Source organism: Citrus sinensis, chromosome 6 (assembly GCF_022201045.2).
Source record: "Citrus sinensis cultivar Valencia sweet orange chromosome 6, DVS_A1.0, whole genome shotgun sequence".
NCBI lineage: Eukaryota > Viridiplantae > Streptophyta > Magnoliopsida > Sapindales > Rutaceae > Citrus > Citrus sinensis.
Window position 1 is genome coordinate 19,825,852 of NC_068561.1, and position 19,302 is coordinate 19,845,153.

Genomic DNA, 19,302 nt, shown 5'->3' on the forward strand with positions numbered 1-19,302 from the left:
TCAAGTGAATGATCGGAAGATATAATTATTACTATAATTATTAAGAGTTCTCAAAAGATTTAACCTAAAAGATTAGTGCCAAATGAGTTAACAAATACTCTATTGAATAATAATACATGAGAATTTCAAGAATGAATTGATCTTTTATTTTGTAAGAAAGAATATCACAAGCACATTTGCAAAGTAATGATTGAAAAGTTATTTCAGTTACGGTAACTAAAATCTTTCCCGGGCAAATTCTTGCCATATGCTGTACTTCTTTCTACCTATAATGCTAGTACACAATACAAGGCCTGTCCTAATAATGTACACGGGGAAAACAGTAAATTTACTTGGTAATTCACGACTTTCTTATGCAGCTGTCGTGACTGTGTGTGTAGCAGGAAGAACAAGGTTTCATTAGTATGATTGTCAGCTGCAAGGTAATGGCAATTATAATCTTGCAACCAAATCTGTATGTCAACCACGAGCAGCTGGTACAGTGCTTGTGATTCACTGCTCAGGCAAATGTGGCTAGACAGAATACCATCCTTTCTTTTCAGCATGTCTAGCCCAATGCCTCCGCAGAGAAAAACTCAGTTTCCCAAGCTCATGAAAAAGTAATTGGGAGAAAAACCAGGATCCAACTAATTTAGGGCATAGTGAACACGCTCAAGGAGTTGCACCACCTGATTAACAGGGATAGGCGAAGAAGGCGGCAGTTTTGAACTTGCTTTAATTGTATCAAATGAGCCAAGCGTGAATGACAACACAGCCTCTTGTTGTGTACTTGTAAGCTCCAAGAACTGCGACAGCATGTCTCCATCAAGTATCTTGGGAACCCCAACCTGCAGCCACAAACACGTTCAAATGAATCATAACAGAAGCAGCGAGCAGGCGCAAGTACAGAACAACCTGCTCCATGGAATTAAAGCTGTTGTTTCCTAATATTTTAAGCCGATATATTACCTAAAATTTTTATTTTGAATTCCACGTGAACGGAAAATTTTACAAAGAAAGAGCAGATAGAATGAACCAAAATGCAGTGACTACAATGGTTCATAATGACAAGAATCTCTTTGCAAGAAACATGCCAACTCCTATTGAAACAGGACTGGATGGTACATGAATGGCACAACAATGTTTCTGGCCTGAGGTTCAAACTTAATGCACGCTAGCAATTCCAAAAACAATATTAGCAAGGTTTTACTTTCTTACCGGGTTTTCACGACTACGAAACTCGTTGTGGTCGTTTCCAAGCAAAGGTGCAGTTAAAGGATGGATAGCAAGCCTAGCTTGAACCGCTTCTAAGAGTTCATATTCTTCACTGCAAATATGTGATGGTTATAAGTACTCTAAACAGGCATCCTAGTTCAACTCAAAAATAATAACAAGGCATAGCACCTTCACAGTCTATGTTTAATCTACAATTCAACTCAGCTCAAATAAAAGCATCAACCGGATTAATTACGGTTGGCGAGCTTGTTAAAAATCACCCAAAATGAAATGAGCCCCTCTAAGAGTACACATTCTTTCATCTTATTAAGTTTGTAACCACACCATGACCATACAAACCTGTCTTTATAATACTATCAGATCATAAAGAACAGAAATAAGTTGTTAAAATATATGGCAGTGGATGAAGCAGGCAAACTCAATAAAAGAAAATTGTTGGAAGGGAAGTACTCCTATATATAAAAGTTTATGACCACATAATTAATATTCAATTAGAAACATTCTATCAAGTCTCTAGATCGACATAGATCCTCACCATTAGCCTGTCTAGTGCAAAGAACTATTTCTTATCCACGTCTTACAGATTTACTGTGCTATCATTTCTGGATATATGAAGAAATACTACATGTACTGCTGCCAGTGTCATCATCCGATACATAGGAGATCCATCTAGCATATTCCTATAATGCCACATTTGCTAAAATAAAACATACCTTGATATAGGAATGAATATCACTATGCTCCCTAACAACGTGCTGGCTATAATAGTTGTTTGTGAAGACTCAAAACTTGCAAGACAGTCCCCCAAGGTATCATCAGCTGGGAGTTTGTATATAAATGACCCCTAAAAAGGAAAAAAAAAATAGAAGACGAGACAAAAATATCAATATTATTTGAGGCTAGGTAAAAGAAGAAGCTACAATGCACACTAGTTGTCAGAAAAGCCTCTCAAACTAGAATCTCAACAAAGCAAAAGATAAATACTAATAGTTCAAGTAACCTATCAAAAGATACATCAGAGGACATAGTTGTCCAATTTTGACCAACCTGCCGAGAGAGAGGGGGAAGGGGTGGGAGAACAATATACCATTACCAACAGGACTGAAAGAAATTTACTATTACTACTATATGATTATGTATGAACTAAAGAAATTTAACACTGCTACTTAGTGATTGTGTAAGAAGTTCTTCCATTCACAATTGGATTCTGTAGGATTTACCTTCCTGATGCTCACGGCTATCTCACCCATATGATAAGCACAATTCGGCGTTAAGTTGCATTCTGGACTTGCATTATCTGGCACATTGAGAAATAACATAATTTAAGAACACTAACAGAACCATCTGCCATCTAAAGCAAATAAGCAACAGTAGGATAACAATAACTACAAGATGAAATATAAATTCCATCCAGAGCAAATAATCATACCAGTGGCATGAAATAAATGAAAAGATGAATTTGGGAGAGACAGCTTTGTTTCACTTTTAATTCTGGATCAGTTATTCATTAGCTTTGTCCATTAATAAGGCTCACTAGAAACTCTATTCAAATAATCTTTGCATTGGTCACCAATATTTCCAAATTGCCTCAAAATTGGCATTCACGCAACCAAATGAAATTAACACCATTGGTAAAGTTGAAAGCTGGCATAGACATGAATGGTCTCATTAATTTGCAATTCTGGAATTGGAAAAAGATTTTAAACTATCCTGATATATAAAATCTTCTAGACTCAGAAAGGTCAAGTAGCATGTACTATGGCGTCATCACTAAAAGAAACGACAACATCACAGACCATTATGGTTACTGAGACAAGCAAGCGGGCATGTGCATGTTAAATCTGTAAGCTCAGAAACCCATTGACTTCGGTCATGTTGGTGTTTCTCTGGATTCATGTCATGATTTTAACTCCAATATCTTAGTACACAGTTGATGAAGGGTAGGAAAGTTTCAAAATCCTTTTAATTCCGACAATACCCAAGATAAGAAAAATAGGCTTAATTCGTGTCGATTCACACAGAACACCAAAGAAAAGCAACACAGAAGTTGAACAAAGCCAAGAACCTGATTAGGTAAGACAGCCCTCGGCCTTTTCAATGCCAGCCTTGAAAAGGCCCGTATTTACACAAGTTGATGAGATAAAGGCCGCATAAAAGATAAGAAATGACTAAGTCCTAAGAACTGGTAATAGATGTAAAATAAACAAATCAAAGGTATCCTGAGAGAAATTCAATGCCTAATTGGTAGAAATAGGAAATTTATTACTGTGCTGCCTCAATCACATTGATGCTCATCTTCTTCATTCCCAGTAATTAAAAGTTATATGCTTAGTCTAGGGTAATAACAGCAAATCAGAGGATTTAAACAGCGATCAAGTGAATTTTGCAATGAAATTAGCATTTCAAAATAATACATAGCATTTCAAAATAATATTAGAGGTGCTGTAAATTACAGATGAGGCTTAATTTAGGATTTACCTTCCAGCCGATCTGAACAAGAGAGGACAGCAATGCTCCCCTTACGGTCTGAAACAACAGCTGTGTCAACATCCATTAGAACACAATCAGCCACTAACCTCTGTGAAGGATCACAATATATCTGCTCCAGTTTCCTGGCATCCTAGCACAAAAGAAAGCATGCAGAAAATTTCAGAATCAATATCACTAGCTGCCAGTCGCAAACCACTTTCTTTTAAGGAAAATGGGAAAACCAATGTAGACGTCACCTAAACAAATTTAAAAGGAAAGAGCTGACATGCGCAAAACATTCTACTATTTTAACGTACCTCATGATAAGAATAGAAAAGAATGCCATCACGGCAATCTCCAACAGCAATTCTAGTAAAATGAGCAGTCAGCAACATGATCATAAAACGTGTCCTTCCTACAGCAAACCTCCTAACCCTCTGGGGATTATCATTTGGAAATCCACATACATAAAACTGAAACATGAAGAATTTTTTTTTCTTTTGTAAGCAACAGCCCTGGGTAACTGAGTTCATTCTGGCAGCTTGAAAGCATATATAGGAAAGAACCACTTACAGCATTACCAGCAGATGCCAAGAAGTAACGATCAAGATATGGACATATTGCGAGCACCATCCCTGGCCATGTTGTTGAGTAGGCCAACCGCAGCTGCCATGTTTCAGTCTCTTCAAGCTTAATTCCATCACAACTAGCATCATCAGGGCTACTGCAAAGACTACTGCTTGACAGTTGTTCTGTTGCATATCCAACAATTTCACGGAATGGTGAAGTTCGTTGAGAAGATGACCCTGCCTTAGAACAAAATGTCATTGAACCACAGTCTGAATTTTGCATGTGTTCAATACAGAGGACAATCAGACGGCCCTTGGTACTGTTGAAAAGAAATGCACCATTTAGACAACACGTTCATGGAATTTCACGGGAAATATATAGTGTTTAAAACATCTTAAGCTTAGATTTCATCTACAGGTTGTCACGTGGATCCAAGCACAGATCCATGAGGCTTTTGTCAGAGTTCTTTAATTGATAGAATAATATATATATATATATTTGCCCCTCGGAATGTAAAATCAAGACTTCTACAAGAAACAATTACCTTTCAGCTTCACCACTGGGCATAATGGCAGGACCAGAAGACAGGCTAGTTCCAACCACCAAAACCTGTTCATGTCCAACCCTCACCAGCTCCATGGACTTCCCTGTTTCTCCAAGTTCAAGCTTAAAAGATGACAGCACTGACCCACTAAGGGGATCAACACAACATATATCAGATGAACATGTATCATTATTCAGTTCTGTTCTCATCACAATCAATAACCTGCTTTCACTATGATAAAGGACCTTCTTTGGAGTGCCTCCAAGATGAAATTTCGGCACATTAAGCCTCTTATTGTGCACCATCTCCACCTAAAGATAGAGTAATTGAAGATCATGTATGTCAACCTTGAAAACAGACTAGTATTGAAACATCCAGTTGAGAAACATTGCAAAATGACAACCTCGTAAGCAGAATAATATTAAGAGATCCAATACAGAAACATTACACAATTGCACTTGAAACAAATATATCATAAAATAGAAATCAATCCCTAATATAAAACAAACTCGTTACCAATTTAAAAGTTCTTTACTTTTTCATAGTTAATCAATTTCAAAACACAACGGATACCAGAAAATGATAAGCATCAGAGAGATAACAACAAAAAATTTGGTTGAGGATGCATGACGCCCTAACATACATGGAAACAAGAAATGTATTACCAACTTGATAACAGAATTATTATAGTACTTGGGAATTTTGCAGCATCAAATCTCATGTGACTAAAGCATTTCCTCGTCAATGTCCTATGAACCTAACACGCAAACAGGAAAATGACAATCGGTTTAATTATTTAGAATATTTGTTTGCTCATTAACCTTCTGCAATCTTTCCTTAATTTCCTACCAAGCAACTCAACCCACTATTTGAACCATGAACTTTTTTTATTTCAGTATACAATATACCTGATAGAACATCCATTAATGATGACGATTTCATCCCTAATCACTTAAGCAAGAGAGTGCCATGGATCTTTCTTTTTTCTTTTCCTCCTCAAAATGTATAGTACCTAAAGAAGAGGAAAGGAAATTACAGAATTGAATTTATTCTCTGCACCTTTTCTTAGTATACATGATACCTATATACATAGGACAAAAGGAAACCAAATAATTACATATTATACTTTCCTATTCTCTAGTGTTCACTACATCTATCATATCACATCTACAGCTGCCATATCCCTAATAATATGCTCATGATCCTGACTGAATAATCTCTCAGATTTCCAACACTCCCCCTCAAGCTGGCTGGAATATATCTTCCATGGTCAGCTTGCTAATTAAGTAATTGAACTGCCCTTTGTACAGACCCTTTGTGAGAACATCTGCAATTTGCTCTGGAGTGGGTATATAAGACATGCAGATCACACCTTCTTCAATTTTCTCTTTAATAAAGTGCTTGTCAACTTCCACGTGTTTAGTCCTATCGTGAAGAACCGGATTATGAGCGATTGCAATTGCTGCCTTGTTATCACAGTGCACTTTCATTGGTAAACTACTTTGAAATTTTAAGTCTTCTAGTAACCTCTTAATCCACAACCCTTCACAAATGCCATGAGCAACTGACCTGAATTCAGCCTCAGCACTACTTCTTGCCACTACATTCTGTTTTTTACTTCTCCAAGTAACCAAATTCCCACCAACAAACGTATAGTAACCAGAGGTGGATTTTCGATCAGTAATGCTCCTAGCCCAGTCTGCATCCGTGTAGACTTCCACCTGAAGATGTCCCTGTTTTTTAAACAATAGACCTTTACCAGGAGTTCCTTTTAGATATCTTAGGATTCCGAACGCAGCTTCAAAGTGTTCTTGTCCGGGTGAATGCATGAATTGGCTCACTCTACTCACTGCAAATGCTATATCAGGACGCGTATGGGATAAATAGATCAGCCTTCCAACAAGTCTTTGAAACTGTTCTATGTTCCCTACTTTCTCAGCTTTAGCATGTTGGAGCTTCAAAATGGGATCTGTTGGGGTCCCAGCTGCTCTACATCCGAGCAAACTTGTCTCACTAAGTAAGTCAATAGTATATTTGCGTTGAGTAACAAATATACCCTCCTTGGACCTTGCAATCTCCATGCCAAGAAAATATTTCAAAGCTCCAAGGTCCTTTATCTCGAAATCCTTAGCAAGTTCCTTCTTTAATTTCTCCAGCTCGCATCTATCGTCACCTGTTAAGATTATGTCATCCACATAAACAATCAAGATAGCTATTTTTCCTTCCCTCGAATGTTTATAAAACATAGTATGGTCTGCTTGACTTTGACAGTAGCCATGACCTTTTACGACTTTCCCATAGACTTTTTTAGTTTGCAGACTTTTCCTTCAAATTTCTTCTCAAACCCTAGAGGGAGGCTCATATACACTTCTTCTTCAAGATCTCCATTTAAAAAAGTATTTTTTACATCTAATTGATGTCAGGGCCAATCGTAATTTACAGCTAATGATAAAAGTAACCGGATAGAATTCATCTCGGCAACAAGAGCAAATGTTTCTTGATAGTCAATCCCAAGGGTTTGCATAAACCCTTTTGCTACAAGTCTTGCCTTGTTCCTCTCAACACTGCCATCAGCTTTACATTTTATATTAAACACCCATTTGCACCCTACAGTTTTTTTGTTCTTCGGTAGGTTCACCAACTCCCAAGCACCATTCTTTTCCAAAGCATTCATCTCTTCCATAACTGCTAACTTCCAACTCGGTTCATCAAGGGCTTCCTTGATAGTTCTTGGAACAAACAGGTCAGACACATCAGAAATAAATGCTCTATAACTATTGGATAATCTATCATAGGATATATATTTTGCAATGGGATGTTGGGTACACTTTCGAACTCCTTTCCTAATGGCTATAGGAATATCATGATCTTTTGGTTCAATAATTGAAGGGTATAAAGATGAAGGAAGAACAGAAACAAGATTAGGATTAGAAGGAACAGGCCTAAGATTGAAACTACCTGAATCACTTGGACCTTTTTCCCCAAGTACTCAGGTTCAGGAATCGGAATATTTTTGTTCTTCTGTAGTGTTTCTCCCCCTATTTGTGAATCAACTATGTTTGGTAAAGTTTGGCTAGGATTTTGATCAGCCTGTTGTTGTGTCTGTTTTTCAATATCTAGAGAAGGAGATAAGAGAATAAGTTTTGGTAGCGGATCCAAAGTTGTCTCCCAAAATTTTTATTCCTTTCCCTCTATCTCCCCCTGAAGACAATTTTTGGAAAATAAGACTGACTTTCTAGAAAAGAGACATCCATGCTTACAAACATTTTTTTTGTTTTGAGGATAATAACACTTGTATCCTCTTTTGTTTGGTGCATAACCAATAAAAACACACTTTTCAGCTCTTGGATCAAGCTTGGATCGAAAGTTGCTAGGTATATGAACATAGACAGTGCAACCAAAAATTTTTAATGGCAAATCTGAATTAATTCTGCATGTAGGAAATGTTTTTTTGAAATAATCTAATGGAGTAACATATTGTAAAACACGAGTAGGCATTTTGTTTATTAAATAAGATGCTATCAAAATTGCATCTCCCCACAAATATTTTGGAATATGCATCGAAAACATTATGGCTCGAGCCACTTCAAGTAAATGCTTGTTTTTTCTTTCGGCAATGCCATTTTGTTGCGGAGTATCACAACAGGTAGATTGATGTAAAATGCCTTTTTCTTAAAAAAAAATTCCCTAGATGTTCATTGAAATACTCTTTCCCATTATCAAAACAAAACAAACACATTTTTTATTGAAATTGGTTTTTGACCATTTTGTAAAAAACTTGAAACATAGTTTTTACTTCAGATTTGTCATCCATTAAATACACCCAGCAAAGTCGTGTGTGATAATCTATGAAAGTAATAAACCATTTTTTTCCAGTCCTAGTAGTGATCCTAGAGGGACCCCACTCATCACTATGAATCAAATAGAATGGTTTGGAGGCACGGTATAGTTTTGTCTAATAAGTAGCTCTATGGCTTTTAGATAAATAGCAACTGTCACAATGAAGAGAATAACAATCCAAATATTGAAACAACTAGGATGTCCTAGCCTAAGATGCCAAAACATTATTTTTTCATGAGCATAAATTGACCACACACTACCACCATAGCCTTGAGCAGTTTTATTCTCGAAAGGATTGCTAACAAAATAATAAAGACCATGGACCATTTTAGCACTGCCAATCATCTTCCCCGAGTTCCAATCTTGGAATTCACAATGAGAGTCAAGAAAGACAACACAACAGTTAGAGTCTTTAGAAATTTTACTGACAGATAACAAATTGCAAGCTAATTTTGGAACATGAAGGACAGATTGAAGAGTTATTTGATTAGAAATTTCTATTTGACCTTTTCCTACAATAGGTGAAAAACTACCATCAGCAATCCTTACTCTTTCATTTTTATAACAACGTGAATAATTACTGAACAAACTAGAAGAGGAAGTCATGTGATCAGATGCTCCTGAATCAATGATCCAGGGAGCAGAATTTAGACTACCAGATAGAGAATTAAGGTTGCTACCTGTCTATGCAAGAGCACTACAAGGAGTACTAGATAAAGAGTTGGGCTTTAGCAGTTCAAGAAGATGGTCCATCTGCTCCTTAATGAATGGACTCTTTTCAACTTCATTTGCATAGGAGGTTGCTTGATTTGATTTGTCACTCGGCTTGTTGTTCTTCCAATTAGCAGGTTTCCCATGGATCTTCCAGCAGTTATCTCGAGTATGGCATGGTTTATGACAAAAATCACACAATATTCGAGGTTTTTCATTCTGCCTTTGCTGATTGAAAACCTTATTTGCAGTTGCATCTGATGCAATCATGACTGAATTTTCAACAGGGGCAACAACCACTTCTTTCCAAGCATCACGTTCCTGCGACTTTCCTCCCTTCTTACTTCCGCAAAGACCTCACCAATAGCGGGTAGAGGTTGGCGACCAAGAATCCTCCCCCTAACCTCATCAAAATCTACATTTAATCTAGCCAAGAATTTGTAAATACGATAATCTTCTACCATCTTTTTGTTGTGATTGTAGTCCGCTTTTGATTCCCATTCATAGTCATTAAACAGATCCAAATCTTGCCACAACCTCTTCAGAGAATTGAAATACTTAGTGACGTTGTCCACTCCACGGTGAAGTTCACCAAGCTTTATTGTCAATTCCTATATTTGGGACTGATTTCCCAAATCTGAATACATCTGGTTTACATTATCCCAGAGTTCTTTGGCTATTGGGTAACACATGTAATTGGAGCTGATATCTTCCTCCATGGATTTTACTAGCCCTGTCATCAGCATAGAGTTTTCAGCATCCCAAGTTGCGTAAGATGGGTCTTCTTTTGCCCGTTCCTTCTTATCTCCAATCAAATATCTCATCTTTCCTCGTCCCTGAAGATACATCCAGACAGATTGGGACTAACGCAGGAAATTATCACCATTCAGTTTGATATTAGTGATTTGGACAGAGTGAGAATCGGAAGTAAGGACATGGGTTTCTGTGGTTGTCAATGGGGCAGTTCTGAAAAGAGTAGATTGAAATGTATTTTCTGACATGGTAGAGCAACACTAGTTCCCCTTTCTTTATATATATATATATATATATATATATATGTCAGAGAATAAATCCCTACTCTGATACCATAAAGAAGAGGAAAGAGAATTACAGAATTGAATTTATTCTCTGCACCTTTTCTTAGTATACATGATACCTATATAAATAGGTAAAATACTATACACACAAAAAGAAACCAAATAATTACATATTATACTTTCCTATTCTATAGTGTACACTACATCTATCACATCACATCTACAGCTGCCATATCCCTAATAATATGCTCATGATCCTGACTGAATAATCTCTCAGATTTCCAACAGTACCTATGTTTTGCAGGGGTTAGTTGCAGGGTCACACAAAGCTAAAGGAGCAAAATACACAAGCTAGGTTAGGGTCTCACCAAGTTTCCTATCCATTTAAATGGCAGGACTATGAGTGCACCTTAACGCAAGCCATAGAGTTAAACGCTATTTTCCTTTTTGACAAGAAACTATATGTTATATTAATGATGAAGAATCGTTACAAGGAGTGGACCACCTGTTCGCTGAGAAAGCAGAATAATGAAAACTTTTCTGTGCTATACAAAATATGCCAATCCTCTACAACATTAGACCAACCCAGAACGCCTATCTCAAAACACTCTCCCAACTTAGATGAATGAAGAAAAAAGATGAATCTTGGAACTCCTTAGAAATTGAAGCCCAAAGTGAAGCTAGAAGACGGATTCTATCCTATAATTCTTCAATATTATCTGCATTTTTCCCTTCAAAAATAAGATTTCTTTCCTGCCGTATTACCCAAAACAGAGCTGCCACAGCACATATCCAAAGAGTTTTGGCCTTTTTTCCCTTACCAAAAGCATAGAAATTCTCCATAAGAATAGAGTGTCAAAAACCCAGAATGATCCACAAAACGTTAGCCTCTTTGCACAACCTATTACACAAATTTGAGGCCACAAAACAATGAAGAAAAAGATGATTACAAGTTTCTGTGCTTATTCTGCACATCACACACCAAGCAGGAGTTTTTTTTTTTTTTTTTTGCTTTTTTGCTAAGAAACAAAAGATTAAATAAAACTATAAGAAATATGTACAAGGATTAGGAGGACTACAAATCCACAAAATAAGGACGAGAAGTCCCAATATAAACAAAACACTTGGAAACTGCAAAGATAAAATATCCCAAAACCTAAAAACACTAGCTCACTAAGAGTGCATCCCTGTTAAGATATAAAAGCTTCCCAATTAAGCAAAATAAAAAAAAAGGAGATAGACACATATTAGGGAACTTTCTTCGAATCAGTTCCCCAAAGTTTGATTTTCCTTGAGCCAAGGCCCACAAAAAGACTTCAATTTTGGGAGGAATCCTAGCCTTCCAAATCATTGAGTCAAACACTATGTTCAGTGCATAAATAGATCAGCTCCATGTTGAACTCATAGAGTGACAAGGGCTTGAACAAGTGAACAGTATTTGAACATATGAAGCAAATGACATTGCTAGTTACAACCTCAGGCTACATTCCTAAGAGAATAAAAAAAACAAGGAAAGAAAAAGAAAATTGAAGATTCGGCTGAGATATTTTGGGGATTTGTTAGCTGTTTATTTGTATGTAAATATAAATCAGGAAAGTAAGATATTAGGCTAGCTAGTGTAATTATTAGTTCCTATGTTTATTCTGCGTATTCTCCTATAAGTGGGAAATTGTGTAAGTTATTTAATTGAGAGAGTAAAATATAGAATACTCTATTTCTGATCAGCTCTTCTAAGTTTATATTGTTTCAGAGAGTAAATATGATCTCTGGCATTTTCTGTAAAGAAAATACTTTGATTACTATGTTTGATACTTCATCTGAGTCCATCTCTTCTTCTTCTACTACCCAGAAAAAAACTCTGAAACCCTAGCCTCCAACCATGAATTGCATCCTATCAAATCATCACTACTCGCTTGAATGGTAGTAACTTTCTGCACTGGTCTTAATCCGATCAGATGTATATCCGTGACGAGGGAAGTTTGGCTACTTGACTAGAGATTTCACGGTACAAGACCCAACGAATTCGACGTATGTGATCTGGGGGCCAGGATCTAGATCTATTAAGCAATTATGACAGAAGTCTCCAGAGGATTTTAATCACCACAAGAAAATTGTGAAAAACAATTGCATCTACAAATTTCTTGCTAGTCTCAATATTAAGTTTGAAGAAGTGAGGGGGAGAATAATAGGCAAAAAACCTCTTCCCTTAATAAGCGAAGCTTTCTCTGAGGTTAAAAGAGAGGAGAGTCGCAAGAATGTAATGATTGGAAACAAAAATTCTAGTAGGTCAATAGAGAACTTAGCACTAGTCGCTTCTGATGCAAATGCCAGCACGGCCATCACAAATCAAAGGAAGACTGATGACAAACCTCGTGTATGGTGTGACTATTGTAACAAACCTTGTCATACTCAGGAAGCATGCTGGAAGATTCATAGTAAACCAACAAATTGGAAAAGCAACAAAATGGGTGACAAATCCAACCGTGGATTTCCATCAGCAGATGAAGTTGAGACAAGTCCCTTCAGCAAAGAGCAGATGGATCACTTTTTTAAACTGCTAAACTCCAATTCCTTATATGGTATTCCTAGTGATTCTCTTGCTCAAGCAGGTAGTGACTCTAATGCCTTATCCTATTGTTTAAAAACTGCTCCTTAGATCATAGATTTTGGAGCCTATGATCACATGACCAGTTTTTCTACCCTATTTTGTACTCATTCCCCTTGTTCTGGAAAAGAAAAATTAGAATTGTCGATGGAAGTTTTTCACCTATTGCAAGAAAAGATTTGGTAAAATTATCCAAGAATATAAATCTTAAATCAGTTCTACATGTTTCTAAAGTTCCCTGTAACCTCTTATATGTGAGTAAATTGTCTAGAGACTCTAATTGTTGTATAACTTTCTTTAACTCTCATTGTGAATTTCGAGACCAGACTTCAGGGAGGATGATAGGGAGCCTTTATTATTTTGATAACAACTTCTCCAGTAATAAAAAAGCTCAAGACTTTAGTAGTATTAATTCTCATTCTGCTTGTGAACAAATAATACTTTGGCACCTTAGATTAAGACATCTTAGTTTTCCTTATCTAAGGCATTTATTTCCTTCTTCATTTAAAGGTTAGATTGCTCATCTTTTCAACGTGAAAGTTTGCATTTATCAAAGGGTCGTTGCACTACTTACTCATCAAGACCTTGTCATGCATCAAAACCATTTTACCTAGTTCACAATGATGCGTGGGGCCATTTTAAGATTTGGTGAAAAATGGTTTGTAACTTTTATAGATGATCATACTCGTTTGTGTTGGGTATATTCATTGAATAAAAAAACTGAAGTAGAAAACGTGTTCAAAGAATTTAATAAGATGGTGGAACACCAATTTTTAACTAAAATTAGTATTCTTCATAATGATAATGGTACAGAGTATTTTAGTGAGCACTTAGGGAATTTTTTGAGAGAAAAAGGCATTCATCACCAATCTACATGCATTAATAATCCACAACAAAATGGAATCGCCAAAAGAAAAACAAACATTTACTTGAAGTAGCTCTTTATAATCTTTTCAATTCATGTTCTGAAATATCTTAGGGGTGAGGCTATTTTAACAGCATCCTATTTGGCTGAGATATTTTGGGGATTTCTTAGCTGTTTATTTGTATGTAACTAGACAACAGGAAAGTAAGATATTAAGCTAGCTGGTGTCATTATCAATTCCTATGTTTATTCTATGTATTCTTCTCGAAGTAGCAAACTCTATAAGTTATTTAAGCAAGAAAGAGTAAAATACAAAAAAACTCTATTTCTGATCTTCTCTTCTAAGTTTATAAAACAATGACAAAGTGGTCCAGTACACTTTTTGCATTAACAGAATTGTGCAGATAACAGATCAAAAACCTACCTAATTTCTTGAGAATAGATAAGATACCTAAGAAATTTCAATTCACTGTTCTAGTAAGCTAAATGCATGTTAAGTTGCTATCCCAACTGCACATATTATAGTTCTCAATTCCAACTATCCAGTGAAAGGCAACACGCAACATTTGCTAAGCTTATGCTGACCACCTTGAAACTAATGCTCAATGGGCACAAATCACCAGAATATCTAAAGAGAAAGAAAAGAATGATACCACAAGAATCTAACAACCCAAAAACTAAGACACAATGATATCAAATAAAGCAATGCACAAGAAGTAAGTGCATTGTTACAATCATTAAAGCATCATATTTAAGGGTTAATTTCTCTACAACATGTTCAAGATATTCCAAGGACCTTTTATTCTTCTATTTTTTATTTTTTTTTTACTTTTCCCCCAGATTGTATAACATCCAGAAATAAAACTGTGATTATTAACAATGGAGAAAAAAAAATACCATAAAGAGAATAGAGAAACCATAAGAACTGATAACAACATAAATTGGGACTCTTACCAAATTTAGACTGTTCTCTGCAACAAATAAAATCCCTTTAGGGCATTCAACAGAACACACAGGAGTCGCATGTGTTGAAGGTTGAAATGAAATAGAAGTATAAGCCAGGCTGTGCCTTGCAGTTTGCAACAACCACGGCCTGTCACTGAGAGCAATCATGTCTGCGTCAAGCAAGTCACTCAGAGGAACAAGGAAAACAGGAGTGATGCCAATGCGACGGGTGGCAATCAATTGAAGATTAATCGGAAGCTCATCTTTGGACTCTTCAGATAAATTAAAAGCAGACATTTCTGAACCAAAAGAACTAGTAGCCGCTATACCTGATCGAATATTCTCTGTATTTCTGAAAGTGGCACTAATAGGACTGTGAATGGGTGCAACAGATGAAGGTATATTAGAGTCAGGAGGCCACTCAAACCGAAGGAGCATTCCATTCCTCAACCCCGCAAGAACATAAAACTGATCAGCCAACACAAGTCTCACATCTTGAGGAATGCAGCCACTAATAGCAGTTCCCATAGTATTTGTCAACACAATTGACCCAGAAGCAAGAACTCTCAACCCTTCCTTGGGTACAAATGACAGAACTTCCACTGAAGGCCTATGTGTGCCAATAACAAAGGTATAACCAATGATAACTCCAGCTGGAAGTGCAGGCACACTGCTATTACTCACAAGACTGATGGGAGAACTTGATTTTCTTCGCTCAGGATGTTTTTGAGGTATGGAAATGCATGATAACTCACTCTGCAATCTCATATGTTGCATCTCATATATTTCATAATGACTCACTGAGAGTGATCTGACCCCAAGAATAAATAGGAAGCATGGATTAGAAGTAGAAACAATTATCATATTATGAGCAACTGCCCCCAAACTGATGCTTACGTGTTCTGGGAACCAAGATGTACAAACTGGATATGACAACGGGATACCCCCAGAATGGGCAACCATGGTTGGCATACAAAGCCTAACAGCATTTTGGTGAATCTGAACCAGCAAACCATCAGCGACAAGCCCACATGCCAAAGTACAGACATCAGGCCGGAAACCAACAGAATCAGTCACATCAGTAAAGTTTAGGCCTACTCTTAGCACCCTGGTCTCTTCAACAAATGATAGTACAAGAAAAGAATGATATGGATCAGATACTTTCATCCGAACTGTCCAAGTACCAGTAATGCCCTGATATATAGGGGCAGTTCTCAATAGTTTTTCTAAACTTATACCACTCCGAATAATCCTTAATGATCCCTCTGGTGCCACTCCACAGCATGCAAACATTTGATCACGTTTTTCATCATGGTAATCCACAACTGACATGTCTAATATCGGTGCAATGTTTTGAATGGGACTTGTGTATACTAATCTTCCATTTTCTTCTTTCAAGACCATTCCATCCCCCATTTCTACAAATGCAGACAGGAACCTCCCTTCAACCCACAAAAGTGCCTTGCATGGTGGGCCTTTGTAAAGACATTCTGACAGATGAACTTTATGGCCATCAGAACCAAAAGCAATTTCAATCATAAAAAACTCACCTGTATCCACACAAAACACCATCTTTGGAATCTTATCAGTTTCTGGTTCCCAACTCCACGAGCACACATGTTTGGAGGGCTCTTTTGCATTGCCACTGTCACTATCTATACACATGGGATCATAATCGCGTAGCTCCAATAAAGCACATGCTGCAACATTGAACAAACCTTCATCATCAACATCATGTACTCTACAAGACTCGTCAACAAAATTTTGTTCCTCTAGAGCAGGGGGTAAAAAGTTCAGGCTTGTTCTATAAACGCAAGAGGGATTGTGAGGATCTCTAAGATCCATTAATAATGCATCACCAATCCTAAACACAAAGGCAAATCCATAAGAACGTGGAACTTCAACAACACAATGTGCCAGTGGTCCAGCTTCAAAAAAACATGAAAGCACACTTATAGCATGTTCCCTAATATTCCATCCCACTAGCAGCAATTCGTTCAAGAGCGCCCCTCTCCTGCAGGACCAAATTTTAATATCTTAGCAGGAAACATCAACCAAAAAAGAAAAGAAAGAACGAGAGAACAACTTTCAACTCGTAGGATCAAAAAAATGGAGAACATAAATAAAAATACCCTGAGTAGAAAATTAACATATAGAATAATCATACCTATTCAGAATAATGGCTAGTATCGGATTATGCTCCTTACTTGGTTGACGAGGATCGGTTGAAATAAAGCACATGCTCCATATTGTACCACTTATACTGTTTTTTTGGGCAATTCTGGAAGCAGATGTGTCCACTTCACTTTCAGAAGGATAACATATTTTCTGAAATAGTGACATACAAGGGTATCAGTAACTGTACAAAATAAGCCCCTTTGGCACTGCACACAGAATGCATTGACAGAAGAAAATGTTCCACAAAAGGAATATAATACGTACTCTAAAACATATGAGCAAATATTATCAACAATATCACCTTATCAATAATATCACTTCCAGAAGACATTGAGAGGGAAAACAAACCCAATCGATCTTCATATGCACTAACAGCAATGAGGCAGCCACTGAGAAAGCAAAACAGCACAGATTAGGAGAATTGGGAGGAATGTCTGATGCAAATTAAAACAAATGAAAGAGGTAAAAAATGTCAAGTTGCCGCATTTTATTTAAACAGATATGTAGAAACTATTGATGCCCTTTCTTATTGGCAAAGGAATGAGCAAGCATCCCTTTTGCAATTACAAGAAATAGTTTGCATAGTGCTGTCCATCTAAAAGCTGTACTATAAAAGGGGAAGGGAGGAATAAAATAAAGCCTAGAGTCCAATTTTGGAAAGATAAGAGAAAATAAAAAGGGCAAGATAACCAAAATAAAGATTAGTTCACAGCCATGCACATATGACGCATAGCCTAAAGAACAGCCAGCCAAAAAAAAAATTGAAAAGATTTTTTTCCTATCCTAGTGTCAAAGGTGACTTGCCTGGAATCAACCGCCAGCATTCTTCCAAGTTGATGCCTTGAGTTTCCTGGATTTGAAAGATGAACCTGTGCCACCGGGAAAAACCTACCTCAAAAGACAAAAATGAATAATTTATCACCAAAGTAAGCATCCTCAAGATTCAGTAAAACCATTCCTTATCCACAGACAAGCTATATTAAGCAAGAAAATTCAGAAACCTGTGCATTTCATTGCAAAAAGCGAGAAATGAGAGCTTCCCCGAATCAGAAATAACAACCAGAAGGTCTTTCCCCATCAACTACAGAAGGAAAAAGTGAATCAGGGAATAAAATGGTTACAGAAGGACCAGGTAAATGTCACTATCAAAGGATAATTGCCTTTCATAAAAGGTAATTTCTTTAATCAGTACAAAGATTTAGTTAAAACTAAGTTCTCTATAACTACCTGCGAATTCTGAGCATTGAACTTTTTGTTCCAAGGTACAACAGCAAGGTCCTTAATTGTGCCAAATACAGCCTGCTCACAAACTGATTGTACAATCCCATCTTCACCAATTATTACTAACTCTATTGACGTCTCCTAAAAAATGCCATCACCAAAATACTGTCAGACTAGTACATAATAGCAAGCGCTCAAGAATAAATAAATAAAAACCACAATGTCAAGTTGCATTTAAGTAAAAACATGCACGCAATGACAGGTTTCCATTTTCAGTTCTCCAACAATGAAGCTCCAGCAGCTGCTTGATTCTACTTTTAGTAACATTTCAAAGTGACAATTTTCAATCAACTTTCACCAGAACGCGATTAAGTTTCAATACACGCAATACGTGAGAAAACTGAAATCGAGGACCTTGCCGAATACGACGTCGTTGGAGGTCGGAGAGCGGAGATGCCCGTGGGCGACCTGAAGAACGACGCTTCCTTTAAGAACGCATTTGGCAAGGTAATGAATGTTCCGAGGAGGCGACGCGGGGGCCGACGATGAAGACGGTGACGATCGCGACTTCGCCGTCGAGCACACTTCCTCCGAAACCGCCATCACGATTGATGTTTTCTTGTTATCGTGATGAAGAAGCTAGGGCTTATCGGTTTGTTCGTTCCTTTGTACTATATCAAAGGAAATGGAAGCTTTTAGGGCACTGGATTATTCATGGCGAATTGAACTGAATGAACATCGTAGGTGAATCCAGTTGAGAGGGGGCGCTGCGTATGAAACTGCAACTCCTGTATTATTGCAAATGTCCTTTTCATTTCTTTGTTGTTATTAGTGATCAGTGAATAGAATGACGAATTTTTAACCATTTTGGTAATTTATGATAAGTTTGGGGCTTGAAAAGACTCTGGCTTCTGACTTTCTGCTATCCTTTCATGGGAAAGTCCTTTATGCCTTATCCTAGGGGGTGACAATGACATGTTTCTAAAATTATTAGTAGAAATTTGTAGTTAATTTACTTGGTAAGGTTAGTTAAGGCTTAAAAATGGTACTACAAATTTGTTGTAACGTTTAGGAATGCAAAATCTTGTGTAAACTGCTGATT

The 19,302-nt window shown here is 37.0% G+C and overlaps 1 protein-coding gene across 3 annotated transcripts; it reads right to left on the reverse strand.

Moving 5' to 3' along the window:
- Positions 1 to 123: 123 nt before the first annotated feature.
- Positions 124 to 19,072, reverse strand: LOC102624787 (uncharacterized). 3 transcript variants are annotated; one of them, XM_006481622.4, is made up of 15 exons: positions 18,615 to 19,072; positions 18,207 to 18,341; positions 17,981 to 18,060; positions 17,784 to 17,867; positions 17,281 to 17,368; positions 16,969 to 17,129; positions 14,811 to 16,815; positions 4,799 to 5,109; positions 4,258 to 4,573; positions 4,002 to 4,157; positions 3,694 to 3,835; positions 2,436 to 2,512; positions 1,929 to 2,059; positions 1,198 to 1,306; positions 124 to 827 (listed from the first exon to the last, which is right to left on the reverse strand). In XM_006481622.4, the coding sequence occupies exons 1-15, from the start codon at positions 18,801 to 18,803 to the stop codon at positions 627 to 629; spliced, it is 4,185 nt and encodes a 1,394-aa protein (XP_006481685.1). In that variant the 5' UTR covers positions 18,804 to 19,072; the 3' UTR covers positions 124 to 626. The 3 variants fall into 3 exon arrangements, with proteins under 3 accessions (XP_006481685.1, XP_006481686.1, XP_024955736.1); XM_006481623.3 differs by lacking the exon at positions 18,615 to 19,072 and having other exon boundaries at positions 17,784 to 17,871; XM_025099968.2 differs by lacking the exons at positions 17,784 to 17,867; positions 17,981 to 18,060; positions 18,207 to 18,341; positions 18,615 to 19,072 and having other exon boundaries at positions 17,244 to 17,360.
- Between the last annotated feature and the right edge of the window lie 230 nt (positions 19,073 to 19,302).

Excerpts from the sequence above, each read along its gene's own strand:
- LOC102624787 (XM_006481622.4), bottom strand. The coding sequence starts at position 18,803 with ATGGCGGTTTCGGAGGAAGTGTGCTCGACGGCGAAGTCGCGATCGTCA. Across the intron at positions 17,130-17,280 it reads GAAGTGATATTATTGATAAG|AAAATATGTTATCCTTCTGA; the intron begins GTGATATTGTTG and ends TCACTATTTCAG. Across the intron at positions 5,110-14,810 it reads CAGAGAACAGTCTAAATTTG|GTGGAGATGGTGCACAATAA; the intron begins GTAAGAGTCCCA and ends CTCTATCTTTAG.